This window comes from Periophthalmus magnuspinnatus, chromosome 19 (assembly GCF_009829125.3).
Source record: "Periophthalmus magnuspinnatus isolate fPerMag1 chromosome 19, fPerMag1.2.pri, whole genome shotgun sequence".
Lineage (NCBI taxonomy): Eukaryota > Metazoa > Chordata > Actinopteri > Gobiiformes > Gobiidae > Periophthalmus > Periophthalmus magnuspinnatus.
In genome coordinates, this window is record NC_047144.1 from 16,757,817 (window position 1) to 16,769,527 (window position 11,711).

Sequence of the window (11,711 nt, forward strand, 5' to 3'; positions counted from 1 at the left end):
TTTTGATTTACCTTCCGGCACATAAAAGTTGGTGGTACATTCCCAGTCTAAGTCTCTTCTGTATTGTGTTTTTACAGAAGTGTTGAACGAGCGTGACAACTGTCCATTAATCTACAACACAGACCAGAGGGACACAGATTTGGACGGAGTGGGAGACCAGTGCGACAACTGCCCTCTGCTACACAACCCCCTACAGGTGAGGAGGACTCAAATATATCAGATACATATATCATGTATCTGAAGCAACGAATTGTACGGATAAAATGCTAAACTTTTTTTGCTATTAAATGGATTATGCTTTAAGGAAACTGACAGTTCATTTGAAAATTTCATACATTTTCCATAGAGACAGTTACGTTTTATGCCATAGTGTGGAATATTATAGCCAAAAGAACAACATTTCTATGGAAACAAGCAGGAGGAGGCCAGGACAAATAAGAGTCAGGTTTGTGGAGCTGCAAACCTGCTCAGAGTAAGCTTTCCAGTAGAATAAACATAACCAAAATAAAAATGTAAATAAATGTAAGGTTTTGTTTTAGTATATTTTTAGGCTAAAAAGTTACATACTGTGACTTTAAAATCCTCTTAACATCTTGTATTTCCAGCTGGACTCAGATAATGACCTAGTGGGGGACATGTGTGACGATAACGCAGACATCGATGAGGACGGACACCAGAACTCTTTGGACAACTGCCCCTACGTGTCCAACAGTAACCAGGCCGACCAGGACCGGGACGGCCGCGGCGACGCCTGTGACCATGACGACGACAATGACGGTATCCCTGACGACAGAGACAACTGCAGACTGGTGCCCAACCGCGACCAACAAGACTCAGATGGTAGGGTAACAAGGGGGTAGTATGGAGAATCCACTTTTTGGAGCGTTCTACCATGTTATAATGTTGTTTCCTCGTCAAAAAACATGCTTGAAGAGGTTTTATGGTTTGAGCCTACGTCGTCCATGCTCCCACACAACATTTCTCCATAAATATACTAAAACAGGATACAAAACAATACACTACAGCTTTACAAACCTGATGTGATGTACAGATTGTAATGTGATAGTGCTGTGATGGGTGAGGGACTTTTGATTCAGAGCGTTAAAAACAAAAGTGAAACTTATAAGACATGTTAATACAATGTTTTCCACAGATTTTGTAAAACTTTTTCAAAACAAAGAAGAGGTAACATGGTGATCCAAATATGTTAGGAATATTTTACTTCTATTGAGTATTAATTGCTCTTTAAGCGTTTGAAAACACTTGATGATAGATGTTTTTTTTATCTTGTTTACAAAATGAGTTGGAGATATAGGGCTACTAAGATCTTTATTTAACCCTAATCTTGGTTAAAACAAACAATTCAGGTGGGAGTGGCAATTTTTCTAGTCTAATCTAGTCAGTCTACTTAAAAATATGTTAATGCCTTCGTAGCGTTTTAGGCTGGAGTTCCCTTTGACTCTGCAGTTTCAGTTTCACAGTTTTAATATTACAGTATGTTTCAGATGAATGAATTGTTATGGCAATGGCTCCAGTTTGTCCTCACTCTGAAACCCTTGGATCGTACGTGTGGCTATAGTTTTCCCGATCACAATTACAAACTCGCTTCACAACAAGAAGGTTCTGGGTTCATTTTCACCGAGAACTCCAAACATTCACAAAATCCTCTACTAAGACCAAGGGTAGCTCAAGATCTGGAGATGAGTCCCCCTGCTCCTGACAGGTTGTCCCAGTGGGTTAAATGCAGTGGACAAATAGGCTCTGTACACAACAACGCCTGGCTACCTCACTGTTAACGTCACTACTTCCTGTCCAGTTTTATGTCTGTGGAGTTTTAGCCAAGACAGAGCCTGTTTCCCTATGGGGTCAATAAAGTCCACCTTAACCTTAAGTACTTTTCACGTGTGGCCAACCTCTTATTAATTATTTAAAACTGTCAAAAGTATAAAAAGGAGAAGTTATTCATTGTCCTTTTTTTTTTTTTCCATTTTTTAACAAGCGACCTACCTGCCTGACACACATTTTCTTATAGCTACATCCATATTACATATCGTTAACGACAGATTTATTTAACATACAGGAACACTGAGTCCATATCTGCCCTGCTCATGCTTCAGTGATAAAAAATATGTTCTTAGCACGAATATACAAAACCTAAAGCTCCCACGAGTTTCAAAATGTCATAAATAACGTTCTGTGTAATCTATTCAGCAGTATATTTTTATTGCTATGCTAACTCCTGCTAACTGTTTATCGCCTGTGTGTTTCCTGTAGGAGACGGCAGTGGGGACGCCTGCTTCGATGACTTCGATAATGACACTATTCCCGATGCGTTGGATGCCTGTCCGTTGAACCAGGACATCGGGTTTACGGACTTCAGAAAATTCCAGGTGGTTTTGTTGGATCCTAAAGGCACCACGCAATCCGATCCACTGTGGCTCATCAGGAGTCAGGGCAGAGAGCTGCTGCAAACTGCTAACTCCGATCCTGGTATTGCTTTAGGTAAAGATATAAAAACACACACGCTATGCATAAACACTCACTCATAGTTTATTTTTTAATTATTTTTTGGCTTGTCTTCAAACTGTCCCATTACATCTTGTCTTAATGTGTCTTGGTCCTATATAGTTGTATTTAAAAATGCCTAACTTGTTTGTCTGTCTGGCTTTAAATAAATACATGTATGAAAATAAATGAATAAAAATGCAAAATACAACATATTAATAATCTATAAAAGTAAATAATGAATTCCTATTGTAGCAAAATGTGCAATTTTCAGAATATTTGTATAATCAAAAAACAAGACAGTTGGCTATTTTTACATTTTAAAACTCAAAAGTCCAGATATACTGACATTTTCACAGTAAATATATGTTTTTGTAAATAAAATATATGTAGGAACAAATGTATAGAGTGTATATGTATTTACAAATTGATTCAAAGTTAATAGTTTATCAAAGACCTGATTTTGTACAGCGTCAGGGCAGATTAGAAAAAGACAGTCCAATATCTCATTATCTGACTCATTCAATGAATTTAGCAATTTCACAATAGTCATTTAACTTAATTACATTGTTTTGAATTCTGGCTCCATCGAGTCCAATTCACTGGAAAACTGTGGCTCCTCTCTCTGTAACTGCTGCTGTCGGACTCGTCATTTTGATCTTAAAATGTTCGTATTAACCCGCTCTACATGATCCTTTTTATTTCAAAACTGTCTCCAAATCAAGATGTGAACATTAGTAACAGACAAAACCAAATTCACCGCTATAACTGCTCTAGCGTCGATGAGCTTCATTTGACTGGAGCTGAACGCTGTGGGTGACGTCACAATCACGAGTCGCAGATGGTGAACTTTTATGCAGTCTATGGGTTCATCTGGTCTTCCGATAATTTATGTCAATAGCTTTTTTCAGACCAAGGTTTAGTTTGGTCTTTTTACTCTCACACACCTGGGATACTGTCCTGAAGTAGTCGGGCTTCAGGACGACAGCACCATCTGCAGTCTGACTTATTAGTTTAGTTTATTTGGTTTATTTTAACAGGGACCATGTGCAGACACGTTAATCTCGTAAAAGAAGAGATACTTTACACCAGATTTAGTTTCCATCTGCAGTCCCCGGGCAGGTTACAAACAATTAAAATACATCCAAGTATCCCTCCATTTGCAATGAAACTATGCATTATCCTGTTCTTTCATTTCAAACATCACACTCCACATTTCCACATTTAAAATTACTCAAATATTATGTCAAAAATGCCCAAGATACCTCATGGAAATACAGATCAGTGTTAACAGAGCCGACTAAAAGGACTTTTCTAACATTATAAGAGAAGCTATTTCAAAAACACTTCACTAGCTGTATTTAGTTCTTCATGATTTATTACAGCAAAAATGGGTTTAGGTATTAAAAAGTGGTGTATGGGTGTTTACTGTCATTTTGATACAAGAATTTATCAATAATTAAATATTTTTTCCCACAGGTTTTGACCGGTTCAGTGCAGTGGACTTCAGTGTGACCTTTTACGTGAACACGGACAGAGACGACGACTACGCTGGAGTGGTGTTTTCATATCAGTCCAGCCGACGCTTCTATGTGGTCATGTGGAAACAGGTCTGGACCATAGACTGTATCCACTGCACTCCCAATAGAAACTGAGCATGGGCGCCTGCAAGTGATTTCCACAAACTCAAATTCTCCACACACACGAGGTGCGAGATAGGAGAGGGGCGGCTATCCTTGACCGCTCAAAAGATCCACAGCGCTACGGTGTCATCACGTTTAGGGGGGATTCTGACTTAGAGGCCTTAGTCAAGCACATGCACCAAATGTCTGAACCTGCGCATCCTCTAGTACTGAAGGATTACGATTACAAAAACACATCGTCAGTCGGGTAAAACTAACCTGTCTCACAATGGGCTAAAGGTGAACCGCCATATAGCAAGGACCCACTGTATTCTATAACCCCGGATGGTGTTAAAATGTATGAAAATTTTGCCAATATTTTTGACTTTGCTTCCTCTATTTAAACTTTACAAAACAAAAATGACTGTCTTAGCTACTTAGACATATCTAACAGCATGAACATTCGACTATCACAATATATATGGGGTTTATTCAGCAGTTTTGTTATTATTTGGGGAGTGCTGGTTTCTCAGGTGTAATATATTTACTTCCTTACCATATTCTAACTATTCTATTATAGCTTTACAAAATAAAAATGGTAGCTTTAGCTACTTTAGGGGGTTTATTCAGCAGATTTGTTTATTTTTGTTCAGTGAGTGTAGGTTACTTACCATATTCTACTATTTAAACATAAAACAAAAATGGTTGCCTTAGCTACTTTAGGCATATCTAACAGTCATGAAAAATGCAACGTTAGCACAATATATATGGGGTTTATTCAGCAGTTTTGTTGTTACTGTTTGGGGAGTGCTGGTTTCTCAGGTGTTATATTTTTATTTCCTTACCATCTTCTACTATTTCAACTTTACAAAACAAAAATGACAGATTTAGCTACTTTAGACATATCTAACAATCATGAAAAATACAACTTTAGCACAATATATATGGGGTTTATTCAACAGATTTGTGTGTTATTGCTTGGTGGGTGCAGTTTTCTTATCATATTCTACTATTTAAACTTAACAAAACAAAAATGTCTGCCTTAGCTACTTTAGGCATATCTAACAGTCATGAAAAATACAACTTTAGTATTATATTTTTCGTATTCAGCAGATCTGATATTTTTTTTGTGAGTGCAGATTTCTCAGGCGTACTGGGAGAAAAGACCTTCAAAAGCGTTCGGCACAGCAGGACTCTCCATCAAATTGGTCAACTCCACTACAGGGCCTGGGGAGTATCTGAGGAACGCGCTCTGGCACACGGGGAACACGAGGAACCAGGTATTTTACTTCTACTGCTGCATTCTCTCATTATGGGAGTCATATAATTAAAGGGCCGATATTCTGACGCTATTTTCTGATCTCTGTTCTAATGTTGTTTCCTCATCACAAACAGACCTGAAATAAAGCAGATAACAAATAGATGCTTGGGTTCAACTTTTAACTTGTAATTAAATCAATGTGAGATAGATATATTTAATGCCATACTGTGGAACAATCCAGGTAAAGCAATAACATCTCCATGGAGAGAAAGCAGGTGGCATACATCGATCACAAAAGTTACAGTGCACCTTTTAAATTTGTTTTATTTCAATGTTTCATTTCATGCATTTTGATCTGTTTAAAGCAGGAGTCTCAAACTCGCGGCCCAGTGTCCAATTGCGGCCCACAAGACGCTATTTTGTGGCCCACAGGACTAGATGAATGCTTAATGTTAGTGTGGCGTTACCATGTTGTGTGTAGAAGGTTCCACCAAATCGATAAACCCCAAACACTCGTGTCACTTGCGCTGTGTACTCCCGTAACAAAAGATTCAACAAATAACAATGTATATCTGCAAAATCCACAATAATTGACATATTTCCTCATGTATGTTAAACAGCGATGACGTTTGAGAAGATTTTAACAAAGTTTTTTTTGTGGAATACCTGATATGGCCCAACTTCACCCAGACTCTTCCTCCTGCGGCCCCCAGATAATTCGAGTTTGAGACGCCTGGTTTAAAGTAAGATTTTTGGTCGACATAGCTCTTTATTTTTATTTTTATTTTTGATTGGCTTGTACGTGGCATAATTAAATGTAATCTTCAAATACCTTGGGTTCAACTTGGCTAAGACTTAGAAGGAAAATCGCTTGGACGGAGTAGCAAAAGACGTATGTGGTATAAAGCACAAATACACAGACTGGCATATCATTTACAAGTAGAATAAGATAAAATATAGTAAAAATATATCTATCGAAGAGTTGGTGGGGTAGAAGATACAGAGAATTGCCAATCTCTGCTGAACTAAAGGTAAAATATAGCTGTTAACTTGAAAACTACCACTTCGTGACATCACAAGGTTTGGAGATGTGACAGACTAATAATAAAGTGTTACTCAAACATGTGTGAATGAAACAAAACACAACTCCAGGTGTGTTTTTGAGGAGGTAACAGCATTAGAACATGGTTTAAAGCATCAATTTAAAGAGTCAATTTTGTGTAATATAGAGCCCAAATGTATTTCACCGATATGTTTCCCTTATTTCTTATTTATGTAGCGAGTCTCTTGAATAATAGATCTAAAAAAAAATACAAAATTAGCTCAGGAATCTTCACTAAATCAATGGAAATACCCAAGTCTCATTGTTGTCTCTTTGATTCCATGAAAAGTCTCCCTGTTTCTGTTCCAGGTCAAAACTTTGTGGCACGACCCAAATAAAATCGGCTGGAAGTACTTCACAGCGTATCGCATGCACCTGATTCACCGACCCAAGACTGGCTTCATCAGGTAAACACGCTCTCAACCTGGAAACTTTAGTTTAATAAGGAAAGGATTTATATTTTTCTAGTATTTTTATATCTAAGTGTTTCAAATTGTTACAACCCAGCTTGTGTAGGGTCAGGGAGGTAACAAAAACCAGATGGAAAAATGTTAAAATAAAGAAGTAATTTAATGAACAGGATTGTAAAAGGCAAAGTAGCAAAAATTGACTAAAAAATGTAAGTGTACAAAGAAAAATAAACTAAACCAAGAAACCAAAAATAACAAGTTTCGTGTTACAGAGAGAGGAGCAACATAAATGGACATAGCTAACCCACTAGCCGCCACGTTCCAAATAGGAAGTGATCATGGCCGCACTTCTGGCTTCATCTACTCTGGCTCCAATTCACTTTTTATTGAAAAACTGTGGCCCCTCTCTCTGTAACTGCTGCTGTCAGACTCATCATTTTGGCCTTGAAATGTTCGTATTAACCCGCTCTATACAATCCTGGGGTTTGTTTTTCACTTTTGTGTCTGTAAATCAAGATATGAACATTAATAACAGACAAATCAGGTGCCTTCTTTCCCCGAGGTTAGCGTAAGCAACAGATTTGATTGACAGCGTTGCTAAGTGCCCGCTCCCTGCTAAACCAGTGGTGTGGGCGAGAAAAGCATTACCTTCAACAGCTTCGCTCCAGATTGGCTTTTTTGTTGCTATGATACTCGCGGTCAGAATTCTTGATATGCAACTCTGCTCCAAATTGGCCGCTATAACTGCTCTAGTCTCGATGAGCTTCATTTGACTGGAGCCGAACGCTGTGGGTGACTTCAGACTCACTTAGTCCACTTCTTTATACAGTCTGTGGTTTTTCATGAGACAAAATTAAATCAAATTGAAAAGTTTATTAAATCAGTATTTCCCAACCTTATCTTTAGTTGTTTTACTTATCAAAATGTCATATGTTTAACAAAATACCAATCTGCCATCTCTACATCAACTTTTACCACTTTACTCTGTGCTGAATTCAAAATCTTTAAAACATGTGTCTCTCTGCTCGGAGCACTTGTGTTTTTCTAATTTAAATCATAAAAAATTGGCAATGCGTTTTCATTTTGTACTCAGCGTTCATCTGCCAGAGCTCATAACTATTTAAGGGACAAGCAACACGAAACGTAACATCTAAAAATCTGTTCAGATCACATGCCGTCGTCCTCGTAGGAAGCTCTCAGATGTTCTTTGACTCTGGGATATCATCAATCTTTTAGAACTTGCTACATGGAAGCCTGTGTAATAATTTACTTTTGCGCCAGGAATTCACAAACCCACAAACCCACAAAACCACATCTACTGCAGCCGTGTGATACTTCTCACTAATGTGCTCGAGAAAAACGCCCCAAGCGACTGGTTTTTATAGCACAGATGGAGAATAATGTCAAGGATTTCTAACAGAGAGGCTAAGCTGTTGAAATTGCGCAGAGATGCATTATGGGTATAGTGTGTTGTCATGGTGCGATACTTGAATGGAATTTGGACAGTGGTGGAATGTAATGAAGTACAAGTAGTAAAGTACTGTACTTAAGTAAAATACAGATAGCTTAAGATTCTACTTAAGTACATTTCACAGCGGATACTTTTTACTTTTACGTCACTATTTTTGAGAGCAGTATCTGTACTTTCTACTCCATTACATTTTTGAATTGGACTGAAAAGTAAAAGTACTTTTCATATGATTTTGAAGGGTTATCGGCTTTTAACGAAACAAAAATAAACACAAAACTCACTAGAAAAATGAAGAAATTGATTCATATTGTTACTGTTACTATGTCTCATTTTTAATCTGTATCACTACATTTATCAAACAACAATTGTGTGAAGTATTTTTACTTTTTACTTTTAAAGTACATTTTTAAATGGGTAAGATTTTTTTTATGTGATACTTTTACTTGAATAGCTTTTTACCTCTGTATCTGTACTTTTACTTAAGTAACCAAGTTAAGTACTTCACTGAATTTGGAGATGTGAGGAACATGCATAATTTCTTGATTTCTGTGACCTCGGGGAAAGGAGGTGCCTCATTGGTCTGTTATTAATGTTCATATCTTGATTTAGAGACACAATAGTGAAATAAAAACCCCAGGATCATGTAGAGCGGATTAATACGAACATTTTAAGACCAAAATGACGAGTCTGACAGCAGCAGTTACAGAGAGAGAGGCCACAGTTTTTCAATAGAAAGTGAATTGGAGCCAGAGTCAATGGAGCTGGGAGTGCGCCCATGATCACTTCCTGTGTGGAACGTGGCGGCTAGCAGGTTAGCTATGTCCATTTATATATGCAGTCTATGGGAACAATACAGCCAAAGCTATAACATCTCCATGGAGAAACCCTTATCAGAAAAAGTTACACAGTGCACCTTTACATTTCATGGATTTCTGTTAAAAGTAAGATTGTTGGTCTACATAGCTGTATATCTCTTGTTTTTTCTTGCAGGGTCGTGGTGTACGATGGCAGGCTAATCTTGGCCGACTCTGGGGCCGTGTACGATCACACTTTGTCTGGAGGGAGACTGGGACTGTTCGTGTTTTCACAAGAACAAGCTCTTTTCTCCGACCTGAGATACGAGTGCAGAGGTAACACATAGACTACACAGAACAGCCAGCAACTCTGAAACTGTGTTTAATTAAGATACAGAAAGTAAACCAGGACAGAATCAGCACAAATGTGAGACTAATCCAGGATGTACCAGGACTAAACTGGTCTACTGGGAATAAACCAAACATGAACATTTATGTGGAGTGCTGAGCCTGGAAAAACACATCGAAAATACACTTTTATAAAAAATAGGTGTAAACTAGGACGCAAACATTTATAAATTGACTTATCCTCCTAGGGCCTGGCATCCACATAATGGGTTGTCTAGGCCACAATATGATTTTTTTTTCTGTTCAAGGTCCTGCTGTCCACTTATGAGGTCATTATACTGTCATTTTGTGGGGACAGAAGAGTATAACACATTACAGTTTAAATTCAAGATGGACTTTTTTAAAGGCATATATCTTCCTGCTCCTGTCAGCAGCACTTCAGATGAGCCACATTGTTCCAAGCGGCAAAATTGTTGCTTCTCATTTTGTTTTTACTCAGAAAAAAATGTTGCTGTGTTCAGGCAATTAATGGTTTTTGCAAATCATGATTCAAATGTGACTTTATTGCGTTCTATCAAAATGACGTAGAACGAATGTCCTCATATGTGGACATCTTTTTTCTCATAAAGTAAAATGATAATTCTTTGTTTTTGCACTTAGTCCAAATAACAAAGAGAAATCAATAAAATATGTGCCATCCAAGAGTTCAGGTTCTAGACGGTTCATCCAAACCACAGGACTAAACTAAGACAAAACTTGGATCAAAGCAGGTCTAAAGTGAGACTACTATGTGTACTTCAAGACTATGGTGTAATAAAGAGAAGTTAAACTACGTCTAGGGATGCACTGATGTGCTGGTTGAGTCTTTAATTGGTTTTAATAGGACTGTTTACTGGCTGATGGAGGCTCAGGAACATCTCATAATGTTTACATTTTTATTCATATGGAGCCTTTTTATGGTTACTTATATGACAAAAGAAACTATTTAACCCATTTTGTAAATAGTTACCAGTGTGGGGACTGAAAACATTTTTTTCTCTAAAAGCACAGTTATTTGTTGATATTGTATTTGTAGATAGTCAAGTCCAGATAAGCTACTGGAACTGAAAAAGCTGGATTGGTGTATCCCTAACTACGTCTATTTCAGTTTTCAATAGGTGCCATTTTGAGGACTTTAGACCTGTCAAAAGTTATAATGTTTTGTTTTGGATTGTTATTTACTTTGGCAAATCACTGAAACTTAGAGTGATAAAAATGTATCTAAACCACCATGCCAAAACCAATCTAAAACTTTCACTTAACCAAGACTTAATCAAGAATCTATTCTTAACCTGGACTAAGCCAGGACTAAGCCAGGACTAAGCCAGGACTAAACCAGGACTAAGCCAGGACTAAGCCAGGACTAAGCCAGGACTGAACCAGTCAAAATTGCACACATTTGAAATGAACTGATGGCATTAGAGTGAATCATAACTTTAAAAGACATCACTGCATAAGTTTGGTCCTGCTTTAGGCTGACTTAGTCCAGATAAAGTCATCACTTATCATTTAGACTTTATCAAATCCTGGTTTAGAGCTGGTATAGTCCTGGATTACATCTGATTTAATCCGGGTTCACTCCTGGTTTACTCCTGGTTTAGCCCTGGTTTAGTCCTGGTTTAGATCCTGATTTAGATCCTGGTTTAGTGTTGGTTTAGCCCTGGTTTAGCCCTGGTTTAGCCCTGGTTTAGCCCTGGTTTAGCCCTGGTTTAGCCCTGGTTTAGATCCTGATTTAGATCCTGGTTTAGCCCTGGTTTAGCCCTGGTTTAGCCCTGGTTTAGCCCTGGTTTAGCGTTGGTTTAGTCCTGGTTTAGCCCTGGTTTAGCCCTGGTTTAGCCCTGGTTTAGCCCTGGTTTAGCCCTGGTTTAGCATTGGTTTAGTCCTGGTTTAGTCCTGGTTTAGCCCTGGTTTAGCCCTGGTTTAGCCCTGGTTTAGCCCTGGTTTAGCCCTGGTTTAGTCCTGGTTTAGTCCTGGTTTAGTCCTGGTTTAGTCCTGGTTTAGTCCTGGTTTAGTACTAGTAGTTCTGTCCTTTCTACACTTTGAGCCCCTCTTGTCTTGCCCATATCCCGATTTGAACCCGTCGCTCTCGTAAACGTTGTGTCCGGCGCATGTGTTTTGTTTTGTCTGTTTTTCAGATAACTGATTCTTCTTCTGCTGCT

At 38.2% G+C, this 11,711-nt stretch overlaps 1 protein-coding gene across 1 annotated transcript in view; it reads left to right on the forward strand.

Moving 5' to 3' along the window:
• Positions 1 to 11,711, forward strand: part of LOC117386887 (thrombospondin-2-like) — a 30,361-nt gene extending 18,650 nt beyond the window's left edge. Inside the window, exons 14-21 of the mRNA XM_055229371.1 lie at positions 78 to 196; positions 606 to 840; positions 2,275 to 2,502; positions 3,985 to 4,115; positions 5,267 to 5,407; positions 6,800 to 6,897; positions 9,362 to 9,501; positions 11,688 to 11,711. Coding sequence (XP_055085346.1) covers positions 78 to 196; positions 606 to 840; positions 2,275 to 2,502; positions 3,985 to 4,115; positions 5,267 to 5,407; positions 6,800 to 6,897; positions 9,362 to 9,501; positions 11,688 to 11,695 — 1,100 coding nt within the window. The 3' untranslated portion in view covers positions 11,696 to 11,711. The remainder of the gene's footprint in view (positions 1 to 77; positions 197 to 605; positions 841 to 2,274; positions 2,503 to 3,984; positions 4,116 to 5,266; positions 5,408 to 6,799; positions 6,898 to 9,361; positions 9,502 to 11,687) is intronic.